Source organism: Oryctolagus cuniculus, chromosome 18 (assembly GCF_051225735.1).
Source record: "Oryctolagus cuniculus isolate XC-2025 breed Fujian yellow rabbit chromosome 18, ASM5122573v1, whole genome shotgun sequence".
NCBI classification, from domain to species: domain Eukaryota; kingdom Metazoa; phylum Chordata; class Mammalia; order Lagomorpha; family Leporidae; genus Oryctolagus; species Oryctolagus cuniculus.
Window position 1 is genome coordinate 8,805,493 of NC_142884.1, and position 24,341 is coordinate 8,829,833.

Genomic DNA, 24,341 nt, shown 5'->3' on the forward strand with positions numbered 1-24,341 from the left:
CAGTGTCACCCGGCCCCACCCCGAATCCCCAAGCCCGAGCTGTGGTGACAGTGGTTCCGGGCACCAGCAGAAGCTGGGCTGGCTGCACAGGCCGGCCTCTGAGCACCGGAGACGTCTCTGGGCCCTGTGCGGTGGTTACTGCAGTGAAGGGAGGGAGATGGACAAGGGATCTGCTGTCAGTCTATCCACAGGAGGGCCCTGATTGGACTCTGCCCTGTGAGAGCCCGCCCCTCAGGCCACACTGCCCCTCACGGGGTCACCCATGGCTGCGGGGTGAAGCTGGCATGGGCTCGGCGAGCTGTGGGAGAGACACGGGGGCCACCTCGGGCCCAGCAGCCCCCGGGAACCTGGGAGCAGAGGGAACGGGGAGCTGGGGAGGACCCCCTGGTGCTGCGGCCCAGGACGCATCCTGTCCTCCCCGCCTCGGTTCCTTCATCTGCCCCAGCTGGGCCCCGCGAGGGTCCCGGGCCCTGGGCCGTCCTGAGCCTCTGCCGCTGTGTCCAGCTCCGACTTTGTCCTTCCCGGCCACTGGCTCCTGGCCTGCCTCACACGTTCTCCCGCTCAGACCCCGCCCCCCAAACCACATCCCACTTTGACTGCTGGAGTTTCCCACCCAGGTCATTGGTGGTGCCCCCTCCCCCTGTTCCCATAGAAAATCCACCTGCCCCCCAGCCCAGGGACATACTCGCTCCTGCTCCTCCGCCCTGCGCGCTGAGGGCCCGGGAGACCCTGTGGCCTGTGGACTCCTTGGAGCCAGGCCATCAGGTTCTCACTGCCACCTGCCCCTCAGGGACAAGCACCCTGGGGCGGGGTGGGGTGGCGGAGACTCCCTTGGGCCAGTCCCTGAGCCGAGGGCCACCTCAGTGGTTCCCAAGGCCAGGGCGGAGGGAGAGGCCGGCGCGCGCCCCGGGCACATCGGGAGGGAGAGGCCGGCGCATGCCCTGGCACACCCTCCTGCCAGGGCCGCCCCCAGCCCCCCAGCATTTCCCCGGGAGCAGGTTTGGGTGCAGACCCCGGGCTGTGGGCGGGACCTCACCTGTATCACACAATCCTACCCTGCCATCACGGCCTCCTCTGACAGCCCCACGCAGGGCAAGGCATGGCCCTGAGGCCCTGGCCGGCACGTGCTGGGCTCAGCACGCAAGCCTAGGCACTGTGGCCCCACTGCTGCGCCCATTTCTCAGAGGGGGAGACTGAGGCTCGGTGAGATGTAGAAAGGGATTGGAGCAGCCAGGGGCCTGCAGTGTGTGGCAGTGCTGACACAGGAGGAAGTCCATGTGACCCAGGGACTGCGCTTCAAGGCCAGAGACGGGCAGCCCCCGCCCTCGGCATGGTCACCTGAGCGTTTATTTCCACCCTCCCGACTGCCCCCGAAACTATTTGGGGCAAGAGGAAGAAAACAGAGTGCCCCCCCCACCGCCGCCCCCTGAGCCCCTGACCTTCAACTCCAAGAAGGCAGAGTTTCATTTCCCCACAGCCCGCTTCCCAGAGGGAGGGCGGGGCTCCCCGCACGTTTAAGGGGCGCAGAGGGGCCCGGGGCAGACTGCGCAGAAGAGCGGCCGGCGGGTGTGTGCAGAGCACGGCGCAGAGGCACAGAGGGATGGCCGGCGGCAGGGGCCAGGCCGGGGCAGGCGCGGGGGCAGTGGGACCCAGGCGCTCCCCGTCTGAGGGCTGGGCAGACGCAGGTCGGGCGGCAGGGGTCACGGGGCAGCCCACGGAGGCACGGAGGCCCCCGGTCCCAGCGGCACCCAGACGCATCCCTTACCCGCCAACCATGGCCCCACTGGGTAAGTTAGCGGGGTGGCGGGGGTGGGGGGCCCGGGCCAGGTGAGGCCGTGCGCCCGTCCGCGCCCGCTGACCCCCGCCTCCTGTTCCGCAGCCCTGCGCCTCCTCGTCCTCTTCCCCACCCTCCTCAGCCTGGCGGCCTCCTTGGACTGGAAGGCCGCCCCCAACCCAGACCCCTTCGCCAAGTGCATGCACGACCCCGACTATGAGCAGCTGCTCAGAGTGGTGACCCTGGGCCTCAACCGGACGCTGAAGCCCCAAAAGGTGATTGTGGTCGGCGCGGGCGTGGCCGGCCTGGTGGCCGCCAAGGTGCTCAGCGATGCGGGACACAAGGTGAGGACGCGGCCGACCCCTTGCCTGGGCTGGGTGGGGGGTGGAGGGAGGGAACCACCCCCGAAAGCCCCTGACTCTCCAGCCCCCGAGGGAAGCCCCGCTCTGAGTCACCCTGGATGTCGGCTGGGGAGCAGGTGGACACGGAGCTCCAGGAACGAGAACCGGCCGCCCCGGGCTTCTCTGCGCGGGAAGCGTCCCCACCCCTTCCCAGAGCCGGCTGGCTGGGGACTCCTCCCCTCACCCCGCTTCCTGGGACTCCAGCCCTGTGCTGCTATGGGCGTGGGGGAGGCGTGTGGCCGTCTGTGGGAGCCGCTGAAGGCCCGGCCGGCCGCCCGCCCACCCGCTCAGGTCACCATCCTGGAGGCAGATAACAGGATCGGGGGCCGCATCTTCACCTTCCGGGACCGGAAGACGGGCTGGATCGGGGAGCTGGGAGCCATGCGCATGCCCAGCTCTCACAGGTGAGGCCTGGCCTGGCCCCCCAGCCCCCCTCTGCCCAGACTCCGCCCCAACCCCAGCTCCAGCACCGCCCCCGCCCCGACACCCCCAGCCACCATGCAAGTTGGTTCCAGATCCAACCTCTGGCCCCGTCCTCACCTGATCCCAGCCTCACGGCCGCCCTGACATCAACACCCCTAGAGCCTCCTGTGGACTCGGGCCAGACCCCTGCTCGCCCCGGCCCACCCAGCCGGAACTCTGCCCCCATTCCCAGAGGGAATCCAGGCGTCGGCGGCATCCCCGGTGAAGAGTGAAGGCCACTCCCCAGGCTGAGCCCCGTCCCCACGTGGGCTGCTGGGTCTGCCCGCCGTCCCTCAGGCCTCAGGCCGCCCCTCCCCCGGCCTCTCCGTGCCGCCCGCAGGATCCTGCACGAGCTCTGTAGGAGCCTGGGGCTCAACCTGACCAAGTTCACCCAGTACGACGAGAACACCTGGACGGAGGTGAGCGAGGTGAGGCTGCGCAACTACGTGGTGGAGAAGATGCCCGAGAAGCTGGGCTACAGCCTGCGCCCCCGGGAGCGCGGCCACGCGCCGGAGGAGATCTACCAGATGGCCCTCAACAAGGTGGGCGCCGCCCGCCCCGCCCGGAGCCCCGGAGCCCCGGCCCCCTCTCCCCTCAGCAGCCCCCCCAGCCCCCTCTCCCCTCGGCCTCTCCCCCGGCAGCCCTCTCTCCCCTCGGCAGCCCCCCCCGGCAGCCCCGGCCCCCTCTCCCCTCGGCAGCCCCCCCCGGCAGCCCCGGCCCCCTCTCCCCTCGGCAGCCCCCCCCCGGCAGCCCCGGCCCCCTCTCCCCTCGGCAGCCCCCCCCCCCGGCAGCCCTGGCCCCCTCTCCCCTCGGCCTCTCCCCCTGGCAGCCCCGGCCCCCTCTCCCCTCGGCAGCCCCCCCCCGGCAGCCCCAGCCCCCTCTCCCCTCAGCAGCCCTGGCCCCCTCTTCCCTTGGCAGCCCCCAGCCCACTCTCCCCTCGGCCTCTCCCCCCAGCAGCCCTGGCCCCCTCTCCCCTCAGCAGCCCTGGCCCCCTCTCCCCTCAGCAGCCCTGGCCCTCTCTCCCCTCAGCAGCCCTGGCCCCCTCTCCCCCGGCAGCCCCGGCCCCCTCCCCCCTCAGCAGCCCTGGCCCCCCCCCCCTTGGCCTCTCCCTCTGGCTGCCCCCGGCCTCTCCCCTTGGCACCGGGGTCCCCACCTACAATGGCTGCACCAAGCCCCTGGTCCCAGGGAGGCCGCCGGGCGCCCTGCTCGCTCCCTCCTGCTGCCCGTTTCCCTCTCTGTCCGGCCCCAGCCCCGGCCTGGCCCAGCCTCCTCCTCGGCTCCCCAGGGCCTCCAGGACGAAGGCGCAGGCTCAGGCTCCAGCCCTGAAGGTCTCGTGGCTCCCCTGCCTCCGCCTCATTTTTTTTCTCTCCAAGTCCTCGTGGGGGGCCCAGTGGCTCCCAGCACCCTACCCCTTCCTGCGCACGCCTCCAGGACTGCTCCGTGCCCCTCCGCACGGTGGGAGCTGGCCACACCCAGCTCTGAGAGCCCCTTCCATGGCCACCTCCTCTCCTGGCCGGGGGCGGGGCCGAGTCCAGGCCATTTCTGGGGAAGTGTGGAGCAAGCGCAGGGGGCGTGGGTGCTGAACTGCACACCCCGCGCAGCCCCCAGGGGCGCTGGCGGAGACAGGAGGGCTGGGGTGCGGTGGGGCAAGGTTCCCGGAAGTGGGGGTGTGACTTCAGCAGAATGTGTGCGTGGGTGCACCGTGTGCCAGGCACAGATGGAGTGGGGGGGCGGCGCCTGTGCACCCGACCCAGCTGCTGTCAGGGGAGGTGACCCACGGGCTTCCTGGAACCCCGTGGTGCCAGGGGCTGGGGAGCCATGCAGGGATGCGGGGGTGGGGGTGGGGAAGCTCTGCACGGGGCCAGCTTCTGGTCCCCGCCCTCAGGGCGCTCACAGTGGTGCCAGAGGTGCAGGGCGAGCCGGGATGGGCGCCCCCAGAGTGCCCCGCGCTCAGCACGCCCGCTTACTCCTTGCCAGGCCGTGAAGGATCTCAAAGACATGGGCTGCAAGAAGGCCATGAAGAAGTTTGAGAGGCACACGCTGCTGGTGAGTGGGGCGAGCCCCGCGGCTCGCTGGAGGAACGCGGGCGGAGGGCGCCCACCCGGGAAGGACCCAGCCCCGGGCCCCGGCACCGCCCTCCTCTGGGTCCTGGGTCTCTCCCCTGCCCCTAGAAGGGCGCTGACGCGCCCCCGGCCGCCCCGCAGGAATACCTCCTCGGGGAGGGCAACCTGAGCCAGCCGGCCGTGCGGCTGCTGGGCGACGTGCTGTCCAAGGACGGCTTCTTCTACCTGAGCTTCGCCGAGGCCTTGCGGGCCCACAGCTGCCTCAGCGACCGGCTCCGGTGAGCACGGCGGGGCCGCGGCCGCGGGGGAGGCGGGGTGTGTGCGTGTGTGTGGGGTCCTGGCAGCCCCCGAGCGGGCACGGAGCACGGCGGGCGGGCGGGAGCACGCGGGGGAGGCGGGGTGTGTGTGTGCGGAGTGGGGTCCTGGCAGCCCCCGAGCGGGCGCGGGGCCGCGGCCGCGGGGGAGGCGGTGTGTGTGTGTGGGGGGGGGGGGGGTGGTCCTGGGGCCGCACGGCCTCTGGGCAGCGCTGACCCCGGCCCGCCCGCCCTTCCGCCCGCCCGCAGGTACAGCCGCATCGTGGGCGGCTGGGACCTGCTGCCGCGCGCGCTGCTCAGCTCGCTGTCGGGCCCCGTGCTGCTGAACGCGCCGGTCGTGGGCATGACGCAGGGCCCGCACGACGTGCGGGTGCACATGGCCGCCTCGCGCCGGGTGCACAACCTCAAGGCGCTGACGGCCGACGTGGTGCTGGTGACGGCCAGCGGCCCGGCGCTGCAACGCATGACCTTCTCGCCGCCGCTGTCGCGCAAGCGGCAGGAGGCGCTGCGCGGGCTGCACTACGTGCCGGCCACCAAAGTGTTCCTGAGCTTCCGCCGGCCCTTCTGGCACGACGAGCACATCGAGGGCGGCCACTCGAGCACCGACCGGCCCTCGCGCGTCATCTACTACCCGCCGCCCGGCGAGGGCGCGCTGCTGCTGGCCTCCTACACGTGGTCGGACGCGACGGCGCCGTTCGCCGGCCTGAGCCTGCAGCAGTCGCTGCGCGTGGCGCTGGACGACGTGGCGGCGCTGCACGGGCCGCTCGTGTACCGCCTGTGGGACGGCAGCGGCGTGGTCAAGCGCTGGGCGGAGGACCCGCACAGCCAGGGCGGCTTCGTGGTGCAGCCGCCGCAGCTCTGGCAGGCCGACCCGGACAGCGGGCCCGAGTACGACTGGGCCATCCCCTATGGCCGCATCTACTTCGCGGGCGAGCATACGGCCCTGCCGCACGGCTGGGTGGAGACGGCGGTCAAGTCCGCGCTGCGGGCCGCCATGAGGATCAACAACCGCGAGCACCACGCGCACGCCGTGGCCAACCCGGAGGAGAAGCGCGCGCACGCGGCGGCTGGGCCCGTGGAGCAGGGGCTCGCGGCGGCCGAGGCCAGCCCGGAGGAGCAGGGCCATGCGCCGGCCGCCGAGGCCAGCCCGGAGGAGCAGGAGCAGGGGCACACCGAGGCCGGCCCCGAGGGGCAGGGGCATCCCCCTCCCGAGTCCAGCCCGGAAGCGCAGGGCCGACCGCTCCCGGATGCCGGCCCCGAGGCACAGGGCCACACGCTCCTGGAGGCCGGCTCGGAAGGCCAGGCCGGGAATGAGCTCCCGGAGGCCGGCGGGGAGGCCGGCGCGGAGGCGAGCTCGGAGGTGCCCATGCAAGTGTTCCCGGCCAGCAGCCCCCCGTGCAAAGGGTCCAAGGGAGGGGCCACCGCGGCGTCAGGCCAGCCCCTGTTATCTCCCCCACACACCACCCGCAAGAGGACCTCACATTAAAGTATTTTTGGAGAAAGCCTGTCGTCGGGCTTCTGCGTGGGCCGGCACGCGCGCGGGGCGGGGCAGGACCCGCGGCCTAAGGGGCCATCGCGGTGACCGCCCCCGGCTGTCACGAGGCCGGCGGTGGTTAAACAGCGGCAACTTTATTTGTTACATAAGCAACAGCTGTAGGCAGGGCCCTCCACTGCGGTCACGTCCGGGAAGCGTCCAGCATAGGCCGCAGTCCGAGCATCGCGCGCTCGTCCAGGAAAAGCGAGGGAGCCTGCGCCCGCCGGGGACCGCCTCTCGCGGCCCATTGGCCAGGCCGGGGTCATGTGCTAAGGCTTTGGCTCCGCCCACGGGCCCGAGCGGCCTGCAGACCACCACCCCCGCCCCAGCCGGGTCCCCCAGCAGCGGGCCAGCGGACGCGGGAGCGGTCAGTTCACCGGAACCTGCCCGTGAGAAGGGCGCGGGGACCGGGCCGGGCGGGCAGCCGCGTCCCTCCGCTCCCGGGGCTCCGCGGCGGGCGGGCAGCGGGGTAAAGTGCCTGTGCGGGGCTGGGGCCTGGCCCAGCGCGGTTAGGAGCCCGCCCCGTCGTCGTCGTCGTCCTCGGGCAGGATCTCCAGGCTGCTGTCGGGCTGCGGGGCTGCGTCTGCCGGCGGCGGCGGCGGCGCGGGCGGCGCCCGGGTGGGCGACAGCGGCAGCGGGGAGGCAGGGGGCGAGGGGCTGCGCGGCTCCGCGGGCGGCACCATGCCCAGGACCTGCTGGACGTTGTGGGGCAGCTCCTGGCGGGGCGCGGGCAACGAGGTCAGAGGGGGCGTGGGGGGAGAGGCGGGCTGAGGCGGCCGTGGGCAGGGTCGCACACTCACGGGGCAGGCGGTCAGCTGCCGGTAGAGGCCCTCGGCCCGCGTCAGCACGTCCTCCACGCTCAGCTTCATGGTCAGCTCGTTGATGTGCTGCGGGGGGGCTGGGGGGGGGGCGGGTCAGGCCTCCCCAGGTCCTGTCCCCTGGACATTCACGGCTGACCTCATCTCCAGGGGCCACCTTGGGCGTCCCCATGCCGTGTCTACACGGGGCCCAGTGCCCTAGGCCGGCGTGGGACCAGGAGGGAGAGGCCTCACCTTGAGGATTTCATTGGAGCCGAACCCGGACAGCATGAGGGTGTCCCGCTCCATGTCCAGGATGGCACAGGCCACCAGCAGGTGCAGATTGGGACCGGGGAGCCCTGTCCACAGCACCTGGGGAGGCGAGGGAGGAGGCGAGGGAGGAGGCGCTGGGGCCTGCCCTCCCCAGCTCTGCCCCTCCCCCAGCCCCCACGGCGCCGCTGGCCCACCTCCCACAGGCGGAGGACATCCGGGAAGGGGAACTCCCTCTTGAACCAGATGAGCAGCCACCGGAAGCAGAAGCAGAGAGAGCCCGAGTCTTGGGAGTCTGGGGGAGGACAGGGCGCCGAGTCAGCCTCGCCCACAGCCGGAGCACCTGCCGCCACCAGGAGCCACGCCGAGCCCCCTCCTGACCGCCGCTGGGCCGAGACCCTGCAGTATCTGGCTGCATACCCTCTAGGGTTAGGGCGCCCACCCTGCATTCCACAGTCTACAGGAAGTGGCCACTCCCACGGCTCCCAGGCCCGCTTGCCCAGCGCCTGCCGCCGGGGGGCTTGAGAACGCAGGCCCTCCGGGACTTGGGGCTGTGCCGGCCGGGCCAGACAGCAGCAGTGAGCAGGACGCACGTGGGTGGACAGCCACCCCGCATCGAGTCCTCTCTCACAATTCAACCCCAAGACACCACCCAGGCCATCCCGGTACCTCCTCCTGGGGGACGGACAGCACGGCACGCCGCCCACGGAAGCCCGGGCCGGGAGACTTTCAGTCCTCAGACGGAGCCCCCGCTCCGCGAGGTGGCCGGGGGCGTCTCCCCTGCCCCCCGCCCCGTGCCGTCCTCCGGCTCCTGCCAGGTGGCGGCCTCACCTCATCGCCACCTGCCCTCGGATATGCCCGCTATCGACAGCCACTCGGCTGGATCCGAGTTTTCCACTGAACCAGCAATGCGGACAGAAGGCAGTGGCCCCAGGCTGCGGGAACCGCCGAGGGCTGGAGCCACACCCAGGCGCTCCTGTCTGCAAAGGGCCGGCGGCGTCCGGAGCAGAGACCCACCCAGGAAGTCGCAGAGCGCCGGGTCCAGCACCCTCAGGAGCAGCAGGAGCTGTCCCAGCTGCCGCTTCATGGTCTCCTGACTCTCTTCAAAGTTCCCCTGCTGTGGGCGGGCGGGAGGGCCGTGAGGGGCGGGACCCCCACCCCGTGGTGGGGCGGGGTCTCCCAGCCTCACCCCCGGCTTACCACGAGTTCCATGAAGCCGCAGAAACACCAGAAGGCGTCCACCTCGTTCTGAACCACATAGAGGATCGGGGAGAGGAGGTCACTCATGCCCTGGACGTAGCCTGGGGGGCACTCAGGGTCAGGGGCCAGCCCGGGCCCGCATGTCCCCGAGGGCAGCCCCCCGCGGCGGCGTACCCAGGTCGAAGTGGTACATGCAGTAGGTGAGCAGGATGTCGCTGAGCAGGCCCAGCCCCGGGTTCTCGGGGCCCTCGTAGAACTTGTTGGTCCTGTCGGTGCGGCTCACGTCTCTCTCTGGGGGGACGGGGTGCGAAGGTGGGAGGGTCAGGTGCCCGGAGCCCCCACCCCCGGACCGCGATCGCCGGAGCCCCCGCTCGGAGCACCCTCTGGGTGGAGGAGCGGGGCTGGCTCCAGGAGCCACCGCATCTCCCCCAGGGCCAGGGAGGGAAGTCCCCACCGAGCCTGGACCCCAGGGCGTCTGCTCGTCCGCACCTCCCTCCCCGGAAAACCTGGAGGGCATCGCCTGCACCCACGCCGCGCCCTCTGCGCCCCAGACACACCGATGAGGCTGCGGTACCCGTGCAGGAGGGAGTTCCTGCGCTCCTGCTCCGGGCTCACCGACTTCCACTGCAGCTTCATGCGGAAGTACTCGTCCCTGCGGGGCGAGAGGCCAGGCGCTGGGACGCCCTGTGCAGACCTGGGGGCCCCCCCCGCCCGGCCTCCCCGACAAGGCTCAGCCTGCCGTGCGTCGCAGTCCCTGCGGGGCGAGAGGCCAGGCGCTGGGACGCCCGGTGCAGACCTGGGGGCCCCCCCAGCCCGGCCTCCCCGACAAGGCTCAGCCTGCCGTGCATCGCAGCGAGGCGGGCACGGAGCCGGTGCGGGGCTGGCTCGCTCACCGCGGTGTGCCCTGGGCCGGTCGGAGCCGGCGTCCGTGGAACACCGCCTGTGCCGGGCCGGCGTTCCGGGGATGACGGGCCAGCTTCCCACTCACGTTTTCTTGCGCACGTGGGCCTTGTGCTCCTCGGCGGAGCCCTCCCAGCTGAGGTAGCCCAGCAGGAACTTCCAGGCGTCGCGCCGCAGCCCGGGGCTCAGGCCCTGCAGCGGGGAGGCAGGTGGTTCAGGGCACCGCCTCCCGGCTGCCCGCCAGCCCTGCCCCGGGCCCCTGCCCCGCACTCACCCCGGAGAAAATCCGGCTCTTCAGCTCGGGGACCCGCAGCAGGCGGCCCTCAGGGCCCACGTGGCGGGCCCACTCCTCCTCAGTGACGGGGGCAGCCCGCTCCACGGCGGGCCGTGGCCCCAGTTCCACCTGTGGGACGCAGGGCAAGTAAGCCCGGGCTGGCCCCCAACCCCATCTGGTCCTCCAGAGAGCTCAGAGCCCTTCTCTGTTCAGGGGCGGGAAGCAGCTCCTACCCTGGGGGGGCACAAAGGCGCCCCCTGCAGGAAGGGCCACGCCAGTACCAGCCGGCAGGTGCGCCCAGAGCCTGGCACTCACCCCGATGCACCCTGAGGCGGCCAGGGCCGCTACTGCCCAGGGCAGGGTCCGGGTGACTCACACAGGAGATGACCTCGAACCCGGGCTCTGGCTCGTCGTCGGGGGGCGCAGGCAGGTCTGAGGAGGAGGCCCCCTCGGGGTGTGGCTGCAGGGCTCCCCGGAAGAAGTTGGTCACTCGGGAGAAGCTGCTGAAGGTGGTGGAGTAGGGGTCCTGGAGGAAGCGCTGGGGACAGGGCCGGACGGTGTCACCGGTGCCACCGCGGAGCCCCGGGCCCGCCCTCCCGCCCACACCCCGCCAAGCCCAGCGCGGGGGACACTCACGGACACCACGTTGGAGCTGTCCTGGTCGAAGAGCTGCAGGTGGTGGAAGGAGTTGGAGAGGGCGGAGGAGTCATGGGGGAAGACGAGGTAGAGGCGGGAGTCCTGCGGGGAGCTGGGGGCGGGCGGGGACACGGGTGACAGGGGGCCGGGGCCGAGGCGGGGGTCCTGCGGGGAGCTGGGGGGTGACAGGGGGCTGAGGTGGGGACACGGGTGACAGGGGGCCGGGGCCAAGGCGGGGGTCCTGCGGGGAGCTGGGGGGTGACAGGGGGCTGAGGTGGGGGTCCTGTGGGAAGCTAGGGGGGCCGGGGCTGAGGCAGGGACATTGGTGACAGGGGGCCGGGACTGAGGCGGGGGTCCTGGGGGGGGCCAGGGCTGAGGTGGGGACACGGGGACAGGGAGCGCAGGCTGGGGCCATCCGCAGCACCCCAGCCGCCCCTGGAGTGACACTGCAGGCAGAGGGCGGAGCTGGCAGCAGGGGTGGGTGTGTGGCCCAGGGCTGACCCATGAGAGCGCCCATTTCCCTGGCCAAGGGGGAGTGACCCAGAGCCGAGCCGGTGAGAGGTGGGCCTGCGGTGGTGCCGGGGCAGGGGAGATGCCTTCTACCTCCTGGGGCCGCGGGGCCACCTGCGTTTCCCAGCCTTGAACCAGCTCCCCAGCCCCGAGGGGACGCCCCGGGTCGGCTCACCTGGCCAGCAGCAGGTAGCGGCTGAGCACGCGCAGCAGGGCCCGGGTGCCCCCGCGGTGGAAGTGCAGGGCGGGCAGGGAGCCTCCGGCCTGGGTCACCAGGACCAGGTAGGCCCAGCTGAGGCCCGGCTTGGACCGCCGGATGGACTTGAGCTCACCCAGGCTCACCGAGAAGGCCCAGGGGCCCTGGGAGGAGCCGGGCTCTGCACCTGGGGGACGGCACGGCGTTGGGCGCACGGGAAGCTGGCCCCGGGCCCCAGCCTCCTGACTCTGGGCCACCGCCCGCTGCCTGGGGAGTGGAGCCCGGTGGCGGTGTGCCGGTTCTGGGCTCCCCGGCCTCCCTCTGCCTTGGACTTCGGCAGGTGATGCACCCACGGCCAACCCAGAAGCCCGGGGGTTGGGCACAGCCACAAGCCCTGCCCCCAGCCACCTCTTCTCTCCTGGGACTGGGGGCAGAGACTCCTGAGAACACGGGTCCCCCACCCCGGCCCCCACAGCCTCCAGCTCGGCCCACCTCTCGGGGGCCCCGATGGCCGGGCCCGCGGCCGCACGGTGCTGATGACGGCCCAGTCAGGTTCATAGCCGGGGTCAAAAGTCGGCTCCTCCTCAGAGGCGCAGGAGTAGCCCCCACTGGAGTCCTTGGGGCAGAGGAAGAGAGTGAGGGGCCACGGACTCATGGCTTCTAGGTATGAGCGCAGCCTCGTAGGGAAACTGAGGCACAGAGGTGGCATGGCACTTGCCCAGGGTTACCCGGCACAGCCAGGACTGGAACCCGAGGCTCCTGGTGCCCAGGCGGCAGCTGGGCAGCCATGGCAGGAGACACCCCGTGCCCACGAGGACAGCTAGCACCAGAGACCTGAGGACCAGCGGCGGCGGGCGCACAGGGACGCCGGAGCCCCACACGCTGCAGGCGGCCACGTGCAACAGGGCCGGGCTGGGGACACGGTGCGGCACTTCCTCCCCAGGCCCGGCAACGCCGCTCCGCGGGGAGTGCCCAGGACAAGGGGAACGTGTCCACGCCAGAAGGCATTCACAGACAGCCCGACAGAGACGTGGCCCAGCCTCAGGCAGCTGCCAGGCCCCGGGGGAGGCCCCTGGGTGCGGTGACGGCCATCACTGAGGCCAATGGGCTTACTACGAAGCCGGGTCTTCACAGCCCACCGACCTCCTGCTGAGTAGCCTCGCGCCCGGGGCCGGACAGGGGCGCAGGGAGGGGGCGAGCGGCGGCAGTGGCCTCTGCACCTGGGCGGGCCTCCGCTCTCCTTCCTCCAACGGGCGTCCTCGGCCCACCTCACCCAGAGGCCGAGAGGACCCGGGCCCCGGCCAGGCATCCCCGGGCCCCAGGGGCAGGCCTGGGACTGGACCCCGGGGAAGCGCGCGGTGCCAGGGCACGCAGGGCGCAGCACACTGACCTTCTTGGAGAACAGGATCTGCGTGCAGTCTCCGGCCTCCTCCACGGGGGCCCAGTGCAGCAGCACATCGCCGTCCTGGGGGGAGTGGGACAGGTCCCGGGGCTCAGCCCTCCGAGTGGGAGCCACGGACGCCCTCAAGGCCGGGCCCCCTGCACGCCGCGTCCACCCCACCCGGCCCACCTTCTCCACCACACGGATGACGCCCGCGATGAGCGAGTCCGGGTCCTGGTGCTTCTTGGCGCTGGTGTGCAGGTACACGCCGCCCTTCTCGAACACTACCTGGGGGCGGGACCCGAAGGGAGCCGATGGGGGCGGGTCCGGCGGGAGCCAATGGGGGCGGGTCTGGAGGGGGCGGGGCCCCGAAGGGAGCCGTGGGGGCGGGTCCGGCGGGAGCCAATGGGCGCGGGTCCGGGGGGAGCCAATGGGGGCGAGTCTGGCGGGGGCGGGGCCCCGAAGGGAGCCGATGGGGGCGGACCAGGGAAGTCAGCGCGTGGAGGCCCCGCCCACAGGGCGGCCGCGCGCTCCGAAAGGGGCGGAGCTCGCAAGGTCCCCAGAGTCCGGGGGCGGGGCTAGGGGGTAGGGTCTTCCCACACCCGGTTCCCACGGCTCTGTGGAGTTCCGGGCCTCCCTGGCACGGCCTGGGGAGAGGCAGATCACCGGACAGGGTCGTTTCGCATAGGCAGAAGCGAGTGAATGCGCCCCCAGTGCTTACCCTGTAGCCGGCTCCCTCCATAGCCTCGGTCGAGATCCTGCTGCCCCAGCCTCCTCCTTTTCCGGGTCAACGTAGTGTCATATCCGGAAGGGAGACTCCCCCGCACGGCCGCACGGTGGTTGCGCCCTTATGCATTCTAGAGCAGGAGTGGGTGAAACCATCTTTTAGACATGGGGGGGTGGAATTCTAAGGATGCGAGTCACATGGCGCGGACTCTAGCAGAGGAGCTGGCCAGCGAGAGTGCGCAGGCTCAGTGTCACGGTGCTCACCACGAAGTAAACAAGTGGGAGGATCCGGGGCTCCTCCCCGTGTCTCCCTGAAACCGCCCCCTTCCTGCTTCGTACTGTGTACTGGCAGCGAAGCCAAGGGGTGCCATGTTGCTCGAGGGCACGGCCGTACCCGCTAGCCTGAGGCCATGTTAATGCGGGGCAGTTCCATCTCTCTGCGGGGCGAGGTAGCGAGGTGCTCGAGAAGAGGAACGGATAAAGGCAAAGAAGGTGAGAGGAGCTGTGCGTCGCCCGAGAGCCGACGGACTCGGTACGACGGGACCAAGCCGTCGGCGTCCCCAGGACCGAAGCTGTCCCAGGCGAATTCCTGAGTCACCCTCGAAGCGGGCCGAGTCGCCATGTTGAAGCTGGGCAAACCGAAGCGAGAAATGCTGCCATCTTGGGTCTTTGCCAGCCTTGGCTTCGGAGGGGGTATAGGTTAGAGGGAGAGAGAGCCCATATACACGACGGGCAGGTGAAGCCAGGCTGGTTGCCATGTCGTTAACGGGCACCACTTCCACTTTGTGGAAGAAAGGGTGAGGAACGTTAGGTCGCCTTCCCTAGTTTCTCGTGGTCACGTGTAAGCATGTGTGGGCGGCCATATTTTCTGAGGGCTCCTCGAAGCGGCTTAAGCTGGTAAGCCATTTCCACCATCTTTGTTGTGGGCTAGCCACTGTGGCCAACACTCCCACGGACCTGGATCGAACCCCATGGCGGCCATCTTGGTCTCGGGCGAGCCAGATAAGGAAGGAGGGGAGTCACCCGGAAGTGACATCAGCCCGCCGCCATGCCTTTTGAGGGCGGCGACGGCGCCTGTCCGGCCATGCTGGCTACGGGCACGTGAGTGGAGGCGGCGTTGTGAACCGCGGTGTTGGGAGGATTTGGCCATCCTGAGGCAGAGGGGCTCCGGGAAGGCGCCCGGCTCACGGGAGTGGTATGGCCTGCATAGGTCAGAGGGCAGAGCTAGCCCAGCGGCACGTGGCTGAGCGCTGGAGGGGGGTCGCCCGCGAGAACCGTCGTGTCTGACTCTAGGCAGAGCCTGGACACCCTCATTTTCCGGTGTTCGGACCCACAGGGGTCCTCACCTGGGCCGCGGACCCCGTCCACGGGCCCGAGGGGGTTGTTGGAGGGGCTCCGGGCGCCCCTCACCCGCCCAAAGGCGGGACTTCCGGCCCTGGCCCTCACCTGGGCGGGATTTCCTGTTTTGCTGGGAAAGCGGGTCAGGCCTGGATCCCCGGGGGCTGCGGGGAGGTCGCGGGGCGGCGGCCCCAAGGTCCGCCCGCGCAGGGGTGCCCCGTGCCCCTTGTTAGGGCCGCTTCCAGTCTGACAGGCTGGGGGGGCTTGGCCAGCCGCCCTCCTCCCTGGGGAGCGAGCCCCCGCCCGCACCCCGGGCCTGGCTGCTGGCCTCGGTCGCTGCTCCCCCCGGTTAGGTCCTGTTCCCTGGTGTTGGGAGCCGCGCGCCGTCGGTCAGCGAGCCCCTCCCTGCCCCCTGCCCACGCCGCCCGGTCCCACCCTGGGGCTTCGGGCCGGTGCCTCACTTCCCACCGGATGAGCGGCTCACCGATGGGTGCTGTAACCCCGGTGCTGGGCAGGCCCGGGCCGCTGGCTGTCGGTGAGCGCCCAGCTGAGGGGTCTGGGCACAGGGCAGGGCCAGGCCCACTGGCCTCTGGGATGCCGAGCTGCGAGGGGCACGCGGACCGGACCGCAGCTGGGCCTGAGCCCCCAGTCCCTGACGACACAGAGACAGGGCCAGGCCCTACCCCCTGAGCTGCACCTGCAGGCTGCTTGCCCGGGGACGCAGGGCTCTGGTGTAGGGCCCACGGTGCAGGGAGCCTAGGGCCTGGGTGGCGTGGGGATCGCGGAGGGCCTCTGGGGGCCGCTCCAGCCTTGCAGGAAGCAAGAAGCGGTGGGTGGTCCTCGGGCAGACAGCGGCCCCCCAGTCACGCCGACCACAGGCCCCGCGAGGAGACGGTGTTGCTCAGACGTGGGGGCCCGAAGCAGGAGTTTAGGAAGAGGGAAAGTTGCGTCCACGACAGGACGATGGGAAGCTTGGCCAAGAGCTGTGGGGAGCTGGGGGGAGAGCCCAGTGTTGCCCGTGGGGGCGGCGGGCCCTTGTCCTGGGTGCGGGAGGACCCTCCTGGGGCTGGGGTCACGGTGGGGGGGGACGGCTGTGCCACAAGGAACGTGGGCTCCGTGGCAGCCGCGGCCGGACGTCCCCATCTGCTTACTGCAAACGCCCCTGCCCCGCCCCGCCCACTGGACCCCACAGGAGACAGTCAGGCCCGGCGGAGGCAGAGCTGGCACTCGGCTGGGCATCAGATGCTGGCGGGAGGGACCTGGGTGGGCTCCCAGGGTGGACGGGAGCTGCGGCAGCCAGGCCTCAGCTCCCCCGTGTCCTGCTCTGGCCCACAGGGCGCGGATGGCGTTGGGGCGCCCGGAGGAGCTGTGGGAGGCTGTGGTGGGGGCCGCCGAGCGCTTCCGGGCCCGCACAGGCACGGAGCTGGTGCTGCTGACCGCGGCGCCGCCGCCGCCGCCCCGGCCGGGCCCCTGCGCCTATGCAGCCCACGGCCGGGGGGCGCTGGCCGAGGCCGCCCGCCGCTGCCTGCACGATATCGCCCTGGCCCACAGGGCCGCCGCCGCCGCCCGGCCCCCAGCGCCCCCACCAGTGCCGCAGCCTCCCAGTCCCGCACCCAGCCCGCCCCGGCCTGCCCTGCCCAGGGAGGACGACGAGGAGGACGAGGACGCGCCCACAGAGACCGAGACCTCTGGGGAGCGGCTCGGCGTCAGCGATAATGGAGGTGAGGGGAGGCGGGGGCTGGTCCCGGGCCCTCCTGTCCCCGGAGCCGCGGCCGCTTGCTGTGGCCCCGTGTGACCCGCCCTGAGCCTCATGCCAGCTCCTGCCGGGGGCTGGCACAGGCCGAGCTCCGGGGCGTCTTCCTTGGAGGCGAGGGGCTAGTGGTTCAGCCACGGAATCGGAGGCCTGAGCTGAGGCTGGGGGAGGGGGCGTGGCTGGTGCCCCTGGAGAGCGGCCTTCTCGCCTCGCCCCGGAAGCCCCCCCCAGCAGCCTGGCTCTGAGCCTGGCCCTGTCACGAGTAAGCCGTGGGACCCCGGGCGAGTGACTCCATCTCCATCAGACGGAGGTCACGCCGCGTCCGGTTTCTCTGAGCCCGCGTGGGGCTGAGCGGTGTCGCGGGACTGCAGCCAGATGCTGGCGCCCCGCGTGTGCCGGGGACCCGGCGGGTGACCCGGGGTGGGTGCTGTGGGCACGGTGATGGCGGGGCCCTCAGCCCCGGGGTGACCCGGGGTGGGTGCTGTGGGCACAGTGATGGCGGGGCCCTCAGCCCCGGGGTGACCCGGGGTGGGTGCTGTGGGCACAGTGATGGCGGGGCCCTCAGCCCCGGGGTGACCTGGGGTGGGTGCTGTGGGCACGGTGATGGCGGGGCCCTCAGCCCCGGGGTGACCCGGGGTGGGTGCTGTGGGCACAGTGATGGCGGGGCCCTCACGGCCTGGGGTGACCCGGGGTGGGTGCTGTGGGTACGGTGATGGCGGGGCCCTCAGCCCCGGGGTGACCTGGGGTGGGTGCTGTGGGCACGGTGATGGCGGGGCCCTCAGCCCCGGGGTGACCTGGGGTGGGTGCTGTGGGCACGGTGATGGCGGGGCCCTCAGCCCCGGGGTGACCTGGGGTGGGTGCTGTGGGCACGGTGATGGCGGGGCCCTCAGCCCCGGGGTGACCTGGGGTGGGTGCTGTGGGCACAGTGATGGCGGGGCCCTCACGGCCCGGGGCCCGCCCCCTCCCAGGGCTGTTTGTGATGGACGAGGACGCCACCCTCCAGGACCTGCCCCCCTTCTGTGAGTCGGACCCCGAGAGCACGGACGGTGAGTGCCGCAGCCCCTCCCGGGCGGGGCGGGAGGGCGGGGACGGAAGCTGACGGGCGCCTTTCCTCCAGACGGCAGCCTCAGCGAGGAGACCCCCGCTGGCCCCCCAGCCCACTCAGTGCCCCCGGCCTCAGCCCTGCCCACTCAGCAGTACGCCAAGTCCCTGCCCGTGTCCGTGCCCGTCTGGGCCTTCAAGGAGAAGAGGACGGAGGCGCGGTCGTCGGACGAGGAGAACGGGCCGGTGAGGGGCACTGGGCCAGGGAAGGGGTGGCCGCGGATGGAGGCCTCCCCTCGGCTGCTGCTCCCTGCAGATGGGCCCGCTCTGGGCGGGGTGGCGGGCAGGGCGCCCCCGGGTGCAGGATCTGGGCTGGGCACCCCAGGCAGAGGGCGAGTGGGGCACTGAGGGCCCGGCCCCCTGAGGTCGGCCCCACCCGGAGCTGCAGGCCCAGGTCACAGCGGGGACCCCGCCTGCCCCAGGCTGTAGGGGCCCAGGCAGGGTCCACCAGCTGTGACGTGGGTCCCATCTGGGGCCAGGAGCTGCGGGGGCACCAGGCCTGCATGGGAGCGTGGAGTGACAGCTGATGGCCTGTCCGCGACCTCACATCAGCCCCATTGTCAGAGCGGGGGGCTCACTGGCTCACCGCAGCCTGCCCAGATCTTCAGATCTGAGGCCCTGTGCCGGAGTGAGGGCTGCGGGACGTGGGGCAGGGCCAGGGACGGAGCAGGCGGTGAGCACCCTCACCCGTCGCCCTGTCCGCAGCCCTCCTCGCCGGACCTGGACCGCATCGCGGCGAGCATGCGCGCGCTCGTGCTGCGGGAGGCCGACGACACCCAGGTGTTCGGGGACCTGCCGCGGCCGCGGCTCAACACCAGCGACTTCCAGAAGCTGAAGCGGAAATACTGAGGCCCGGGAGGGGCCGCCGGGTCCCGCGTCCGCCCCGCCCCGCACGACGCCCCTGGCCCGCCCCCGGAGCTCGCCAATGCCGGCGCGGCCTGGGGCCCGCCCCCCACGTGTCCGCGGCTGGGGCTGCGCGTCCCTGCCAGCCCCGCCCCTCGCCCCGCCCCGCCCGCCGGCGTCTCCCGATTGGGTCGGTCGGTCCTGCCCAGCGACGGCTCCTGCTGCGATTGGTTGACCCCGGCGGGGGCGTGGCTAGCTCCCGGCCGGGGCGGCCGGGTTCGGGCGGAAGCAAAGGGCTCTCCCCGCGGAGCGGCTCCGGCCCCGGGGCGCGGCCCAGCCCTGGTGTCCAGACTCGGTCTGCAGCCATCCCGCGTTCACACTACTGAGGCTCGGGCTGGTTTAGCCCGCCTCGCCCACGTCCTGACACGGCTGCTCGGCCCTGTCCCCGGCCCCTCCAACAGCCTGCCAGGCGCACCAGCCCCCGCCCCTCCCGCCCACAGGTGCCTTAATGGGCCCTCGTCCACCCACGTGGGGAGAGGGGGCCTCACTCTCCGGCCCTGCTGCGGGGGGAGAGGGGGGTGGGAGCCGGGAATGGGAAGGGCGCTCTGAGATTAAAAGTTTTACTTCTGACGTGAGCGTGACGTGTGCTGTGCATTCAGCTTAGACGCTCCTGGGCCGGACGCGCAGAGCGAGGCTGGGAGTTGGAATCACTCCCAGCTCCACGGGCCAGGAACGGGGCACTCGTGGGCAGGGGAGGGCTCCGGCCCCGTGGACCAGAGTCGGGCAGTCGGGCCGGTGGCACTGTCCCCACGTTATGGCCGGGTGGGACACTCGTGGGCAGGGGAGGGCTCCGGCCCCGTGGACCAGAGTTGGGCAGTCGGGCCGGTGGCACTGCCCCCACGTTATGGCCGGGTGGGGCACTCGTGGGCAGGGGAGGGCTCCGGCCCCGTGGAGCAGAGTCGGGCCGGTGGCCGGGGAATCTCGGTTTCCCATCAGGTCGCGACCAGAGGAACGCCAGCAATAGGATTTTCTGCCGCTTGTATATTTCCGTGTGAACTCTTGATATTCGCGTAGCAATCCCTCTGCGGCGTCGGGTGTGAAGCAATAGACCGACCTAGGTAGGGGCGGCCCCTCGGACTGACTCCACCACAGGCGCCGGGAATTCGAGAGGAGTTCGCACGGGTCACCGACGCCCCCTAGGGGCCGAACCTGACACTGCAGCGAGAGCGAGCGGGGGGCGGGGCCGGAGCTCCGCCCCCTCGGCGCGCCCAGTCACTTCCGTCCGCCGGGACCCGAGAGGCGGCGGCGAGGGCAGGGCGCCTCGGGCGGGCCCGCCTTGGCTTGAAGCGACGCCGGAGTCCGGGCAGCCGGCGCGGGTGAGCGTGTGCGGGCGAGGCGGCGGCGCGCGAAGCTCTGAGCCCAGCCCCGAGGAATCGGGGACTCGGGCCGGCGGGGAGCCGGAGCCGGCGTCGTCGCCAGGGAAACGGCACGAGCCCGAGGCCGCGAGGGGGTGGGACTTCCTGGCGGACGGGCTGGGAAGAGGCGGGACTTCCTGTGGAACTGGGGCGCCCGCCGTTCAGACCCGTTCCCCTTTAGTCTGCACGCGCGATGGCCGAGACGGAGCAGCCCCGGGGCCGCCTGTGGCTGCAAAGCCCCCCGGGAGGGGCGGCCCCCATCTTCCTGCCCTCGGACGGGCAGCCCCTGGTCCTAGGCCGGGGGCCACTGACGCAGGTTACGGACCGGAAGTGCTCGAGAACCCAAGGTGGGCGGGGCCCGGGCCGGGGGTGTGGCCTGCCCGGAAGCAGGAACCGCTTCCTAGCAGGCGCTGGGCCCGGCGAGGCCGAGGGGGGCGGGTGCCCTCTGGGAAGCAGAGGAGTGGGTGGCTGAGCCTGAACTGGGGCCAGCCAGACCCCGCGGAGAGAAGCGCCCCGATTCCAGAGAGAAAGCGCCCGTGTGGTCGGCGGTCCTGTCTTGAAGTAAACCGCCTCCCGGCCCCGCGCCCCAGTACCGGGAAACCAGTCACACGGGGGCCGCACCCTGACCTCACTCCCCCACCCGCAGTGGAGCTGGTCGCGGACCTGGAGACCCGGACCGTGGCGGTGAAACAGGTGCGAGCGCGGCCTGGGGGTCGGGTCTAGCCAGAGAGCACCGCCTTCGGGGACACGCCCCTAGGGATCTGATTGGCTGAGGAAGAGCGTGGCCAGCCCCTGGAGAGTGGCTGAGGGGGGAAGGGGCGTGGCCAGTGCAGCCTCCCCTGCTGCGGTAGGGCAGCCTCCTGTAACCTCTCAAAGCCCTGATTGGTGGGTGCAGTGAGGAGGTGGGGCTTGTAAGTCCCGTCCCTGGGTGTTTGATTGGAGGTTGGTGCTGGGGGGCGGGGCCAGCCGCAGTTCCTTCCCCTTTCTCTGCAGCTGGGAATTAACCCCTCAACTGCTGGCACTCAGGAACTGAAGCAGGGTTTGGAGGGCTCGCTGGGGGTTGGGGATACGCTGTATTTGGTCAATGGCCTGCACCCGCTGACCCTGCGCTGGGAGGAGACCGACTCACCAGGATCCCGGCCAGCTACTCCACCCGGCACCCCTCCAGAGCCCCCAGAGGAGGAGCCGCCGGAGAAGCGGAGGCGGAGGTCGGCTCCAGGCTGGGCGCACCTGGACAAGCTGCTGGTGTTCACCGCGCCCGGCGTGCAGCCCCGCGCCAAGGTGAGGCCCAGGCCCGGCTTTGCTCGGCCTCCAGCGCTCGGAGCTGGACCCGGGGTCAGCGCGGCGCGTGCCCACCCCGCAGTCACCCCCCGAAGCTTAGCTCCCGCTGTGTCTAAGTGCAGACCGGGCAGAGCTCGGGTACCTTAACCCCCGTCTTAGAGGTTGGGGTACCGGGGGCAGCCACGAGAGACAGGAAGGACTTGGGGTTCTCCCAGGGCGCTCGGATGGGCGGTGGGGTCACCGGGCTGCTGCTGTCCCCCTGGCGTCCCCAGGTGGCTGGCTTTGATCTGGACGGGACCCTCATCACCACCCGCTCCGGGAAGGTCTTTCCCACTGGCCCCAGTGACTGGAGGTGAGCACGGGGGAGGGAGCGAGGGGGCCCGGAGCCACCTCCGGCCCCGGGTCAGCAGGGCTTCCCGCCTGCCCTAGGCTCCTGTACCCGGAGATTCCGCGGAGGCTACGGGAGCTCGTTGCGGATGGCTACAAGGTGCGTGTGCCTGGGCTGTGGGCCGGGCAGGGCCAGAGCCGCGCGCCCGCTGACGGCCCCCTGCTCCCCAGCTGGTGATCTTCACCAACCAGATGGGCATCGGGCGCGGGAAGCTGCGGGCAGAGGAGTTCAAGGCCAAGGTGGAGGCCGTGCTGGAGAAGCTGGGGGCCCCCTTCCAGGTACGGCCGGGGCGCCTGGCTGGCAAGGCGGAGGGCGGCTTCCAGGGGCGCGGGGAGCAGCGGCGTGACGTCCCATGCCGACCCCACCCCAGGTGCTGGTGGCCACGCACGCGGGCTTGTACCGGAAGCCGGTGAGCGGTATGTGGGACTACCTGCAGGAGCAGGTGAGCAGCCCCGCCCTGGCCCCCGCGCGCTGGAGGCCTGCTCGCCGCCCCGGCCGCGCCTTCTCTCCCCAGCTGCCACATCCTAGGCGCTGGAGGCCCGAGCCCGCTATGCGGAGGGCCTGTCCGCATCGTCCCCACGCTCAGCCGTAGCTCAGGTCGCTGGCATCCTGGGCGGGACGCACTAGCGCCCCGGCCTGCTCCAGTACTGCTGGCGAGGGTGTGAAATAGGCAGGGTGGAGCTTGGGCATCGGCCATGCGTCGCGGCGGCCTCCTAGACACGGTCTGGGAGTGGTCAGGGAGCCCGGTGTCCCCGTGAGGCAGGAGGGGACCTGCGTGGGGACGGGCGCCCCCTGGCGGCCACGTGGGGAACAGGGCCGAGCGGCCGTCGGCTGAGTGGGAGCGGGCGCCCTCCAGCGGCCGTCTGGGGGACGGGATCCGGCTGGGCCAGCCGCTGGGGTGAGAGGCGCAGGGGCTGCAGACGGAAGTCAGGGGGTCGGGCCTCAAGCCGACCGAGCAGACAGCCCGGGGAGCCCCCTGGTGCTGGAGGGGACAGCGCTGTGGGACAGGGTTCTCACTGCTCGTGTATCTCCCAGGCCAATGAGCGCATGCCCATCTCCATCGGGGACAGCGTGTTTGTAGGAGGTAGGGGCCAGGGGCCGCTGTGGGGGCTGGGGGCCCGGCTCGAGCTTGCCGGTGGACAGGGGGTGTCCTTGGGTTGCAGACGCAGCAGGACGCCCAGCCAACTGGGCCCCTGGACGGAAGAAGAAAGACTTCTCCTGTGCCGACCGCCTGGTGAGGCTCCGGCCCTGCCCCCCACCCCGCCCGACCCCTGACCCGAGCCCGAGCCTGACCCCCGCTTCCTCCCAGTTCGCCCTCAACCTCGGCCTGCGCTTCTCCACGCCCGAGGAGTTCTTTCTCAAGTGGCCGGTGGCCAGCTTCGAGCTCCCAGCCTTCGACCCGGTGAGGCTGGGGGAGGAGTGGGGGCGTGTGGAGGGGGCTGTGGGTGTGTGTGGGGGCACGGGCTCACTTCCCTCCCCCCCCAGAGGGCCGCGTCACCCTCAGGCCCCCTCTGGCTCCCGGAGTCCAGCCCCCTGCTGAGCGACAGCCCGGAGGTGGTGGTCGCCGTGGGATTCCCTGGCGGTGAGGCCCTGACCCTTGACCTCCGGACGCCTGAGCCCCCCCCCCCCCCGTGTCCTGGGGCTCCGCTGAGGCTCTTCGCCCCCACAGCCGGGAAGTCCACCTTCCTTACGGAGCACCTCGTGTCGGCCGGCTACGTCCACGTGAACCGGGTAGGGCCCCGGCCGCGCGGCCCGCCCCTGCCCCTCGGGTCCCCACCCCGCAGCTACCGACCCGCTGTGCCCGCCCCGCAGGACACGCTGGGCTCCTGGCAGCGCTGCGTGACCGCGTGTGAGGCGGCCCTGAAGCAGGGCAGGCGGGCGGTGATCGACAACACGAACCCGGACGCGGCCAGCAGGGCCAGGTGCGGGCGGGGGCGGGGCCGGGGGCGGGACCAGGTGCGGGCGGGGGCGGGGGCGGGACCAGGTGCGGGATGGGGGGAGCCGCCCGCTGACGCCCCGCCCGCAGGTACATCCAGTGCGCCAGGGCCGCGGGGGTGCCCTGCCGCTGCTTCCTCTTCACGGCCACGCTGGAGCAGGCGCGCCACAACAACCGGGTGAGCCCCTCGCCTCGGCCCGGGGCGTGGGAAGCAGGCAGGGGCGCCGGGACCGCCGGCCCCGCCCCCCGCCCACCTGACCGCCCTGCGCCCCCACCCCACAGTTCCGCGAGATGACAGGCTCCTCGCACGCACCCGTGTCGGACGTGGTCATGTACGGCTACAGGTACCGCAGCCGGGGTCCCGCGGGCGCGGGGCGGAGGGGGCCGGGCAGGACGCCCCCTCACCCCCCCCCTTTCTCCAGGAAGCAGTTCGAGGCCCCGACGCCCGCCGAGGGCTTCGCCGCCGTCCTGCAGATCCCCTTCCGGCTGCGGCTGGAGCCACGGCTCGAGCGGCTGTACCGCCAGTTCTCCGAGGGCTGAGCCCGCAATAAACGCGCTTTGCCGCCGACCTGGCCCGCGTCTTGCTGGGGGGCGGGGCGTGGAGGCCGGAGCAGCGGGGAGGGCCTGGCGGTCGGCCCCCTGCGTCCAGCCCAGCCGTGCAGGGGCCCCAGGCCGGACGAACACAGGATGCCCACGGAGACGGGAGCCCGGGAGCCGGCCCAGGAGCCAGCGCGGCCCGGCCAGGTGACCCAAGGCGGCGGGCTGGGTCCGGGATTCGCGCAGTGCGGCCTGCAGACCTCTGCCCCCTCCTCTGCTGGATGGGGGGCGGGGCCCACAGAGCCAGGGAG

At 72.0% G+C, this 24,341-nt stretch overlaps 4 protein-coding genes across 19 annotated transcripts in view; 3 read left to right on the plus strand and 1 right to left on the minus strand.

The window, feature by feature from the left end:
• Nucleotides 1-6,536, plus strand: part of IL4I1 (interleukin 4 induced 1) — a 29,792-nt gene extending 23,256 nt beyond the window's left edge. For 2 of the 4 annotated variants that reach the window (XM_089318895.1, XM_051841660.3), the window contains 6 exons: nt 1,880-2,118; nt 2,467-2,579; nt 2,978-3,179; nt 4,615-4,683; nt 4,842-4,978; nt 5,264-6,536. In XM_089318895.1, the coding sequence (XP_089175021.1) occupies nt 1,880-2,118; nt 2,467-2,579; nt 2,978-3,179; nt 4,615-4,683; nt 4,842-4,978; nt 5,264-6,500 (1,997 nt within the window). In that variant the 3' untranslated portion in view covers nt 6,501-6,536. Of the gene's footprint in view, nt 1-1,483; nt 1,788-1,879; nt 2,119-2,466; nt 2,580-2,934; nt 3,180-4,614; nt 4,684-4,841; nt 4,979-5,263 lie in introns of those variants that run through there. The other 2 variants (XM_070063031.2, XM_089318896.1) reach the window with 2 other exon arrangements.
• An 87-nt stretch (nt 6,537-6,623) lies between these two features.
• On the minus strand, nt 6,624-13,729 carry TBC1D17 (TBC1 domain family member 17). Of its 2 annotated transcripts, none has more exons than XM_051841664.3 (17): nt 13,434-13,729; nt 12,902-13,000; nt 12,722-12,796; nt 11,824-11,947; nt 11,311-11,518; nt 10,626-10,737; nt 10,366-10,527; nt 9,990-10,118; nt 9,804-9,907; nt 9,373-9,467; nt 8,990-9,106; nt 8,816-8,916; nt 8,633-8,732; nt 7,813-7,910; nt 7,601-7,717; nt 7,349-7,435; nt 6,624-7,264 (listed from the first exon to the last, which is right to left on the minus strand). In XM_051841664.3, exons 1-17 carry the CDS (start codon nt 13,452-13,454, stop codon nt 7,058-7,060), a joined length of 1,956 nt encoding a protein of 651 aa, XP_051697624.2. In that variant the 5' UTR covers nt 13,455-13,729; the 3' UTR covers nt 6,624-7,057. The 2 variants fall into 2 exon arrangements, with proteins under 2 accessions (XP_051697624.2, XP_051697625.2); XM_051841665.3 differs by having other exon boundaries at nt 10,366-10,515; nt 13,434-13,675.
• Nucleotides 13,730-13,778: 49 nt separating this feature from the next.
• AKT1S1 (AKT1 substrate 1) lies at nt 13,779-19,103 on the plus strand. Of its 8 annotated transcripts, none has more exons than XM_051841675.3 (5): nt 13,779-13,930; nt 16,112-16,497; nt 17,498-17,575; nt 17,647-17,816; nt 18,336-19,103. In XM_051841675.3, the coding sequence occupies exons 2-5, from the start codon at nt 16,119-16,121 to the stop codon at nt 18,477-18,479; spliced, it is 771 nt and encodes a 256-aa protein (XP_051697635.2). In that variant the 5' UTR covers nt 13,779-13,930; nt 16,112-16,118; the 3' UTR covers nt 18,480-19,103. The 8 variants fall into 8 exon arrangements, with proteins under 8 accessions (XP_051697635.2, XP_089175029.1, XP_089175028.1 ...); XM_089318902.1 differs by having other exon boundaries at nt 13,883-13,930; nt 16,328-16,497; XM_051841671.3 differs by lacking the exon at nt 13,779-13,930 and adding an exon at nt 14,388-14,539.
• Nucleotides 19,104-19,728: 625 nt separating this feature from the next.
• On the plus strand, nt 19,729-24,061 carry PNKP (polynucleotide kinase 3'-phosphatase). 5 transcript variants are annotated; one of them, XM_051841667.3, is made up of 17 exons: nt 19,729-19,849; nt 20,070-20,235; nt 20,535-20,581; nt 20,882-21,169; nt 21,442-21,521; nt 21,599-21,656; nt 21,728-21,835; nt 21,928-21,999; nt 22,593-22,641; nt 22,721-22,791; nt 22,867-22,959; nt 23,043-23,139; nt 23,227-23,288; nt 23,370-23,479; nt 23,584-23,671; nt 23,776-23,837; nt 23,916-24,061. In XM_051841667.3, exons 2-17 carry the CDS (start codon nt 20,082-20,084, stop codon nt 24,031-24,033), a joined length of 1,557 nt encoding a protein of 518 aa, XP_051697627.3. In that variant the 5' UTR covers nt 19,729-19,849; nt 20,070-20,081; the 3' UTR covers nt 24,034-24,061. The 5 variants fall into 5 exon arrangements, 4 of the variants coding, with proteins under 4 accessions (XP_051697627.3, XP_089175023.1, XP_089175025.1 ...); XR_016224600.1 differs by lacking the exon at nt 22,593-22,641; XM_089318897.1 differs by having other exon boundaries at nt 23,776-24,061.
• Nucleotides 24,062-24,341: the final 280 nt, after the last annotated feature.

Coding starts and splice junctions, on each gene's coding strand:
- AKT1S1 (XM_051841671.3), top strand. CDS start 14,487: ATGCCTTTTGAGGGCGGCGACGGCGCCTGTCCGGCCATGCTGGCTACG. Junction 14,540..16,111: donor GCCATGCTGGCTACGGGCAC/GTGAGTGGAGGC, acceptor TCTGGCCCACAG/GGCGCGGATGGCGTTGGGGC. Junction 17,576..17,646: donor GGACCCCGAGAGCACGGACG/GTGAGTGCCGCA, acceptor CCTTTCCTCCAG/ACGGCAGCCTCAGCGAGGAG.
- PNKP (XM_089318897.1), top strand. CDS start 20,082: ATGGCCGAGACGGAGCAGCCCCGGGGCCGCCTGTGGCTGCAAAGCCCC. Junction 22,792..22,866: donor TCTCCTGTGCCGACCGCCTG/GTGAGGCTCCGG, acceptor GCTTCCTCCCAG/TTCGCCCTCAACCTCGGCCT. Junction 23,672..23,775: donor AGGCGCGCCACAACAACCGG/GTGAGCCCCTCG, acceptor CCCACCCCACAG/TTCCGCGAGATGACAGGCTC.
- TBC1D17 (XM_051841664.3), bottom strand. CDS start 13,454: ATGGAGGGAGCCGGCTACAGG. Junction 8,917..8,989: donor CATGTACCACTTCGACCTGG/GTACGCCGCCGC, acceptor AGTGCCCCCCAG/GCTACGTCCAGGGCATGAGT. Junction 8,733..8,815: donor GCGGCTTCATGGAACTCGTG/GTAAGCCGGGGG, acceptor GCCCGCCCACAG/CAGGGGAACTTTGAAGAGAG.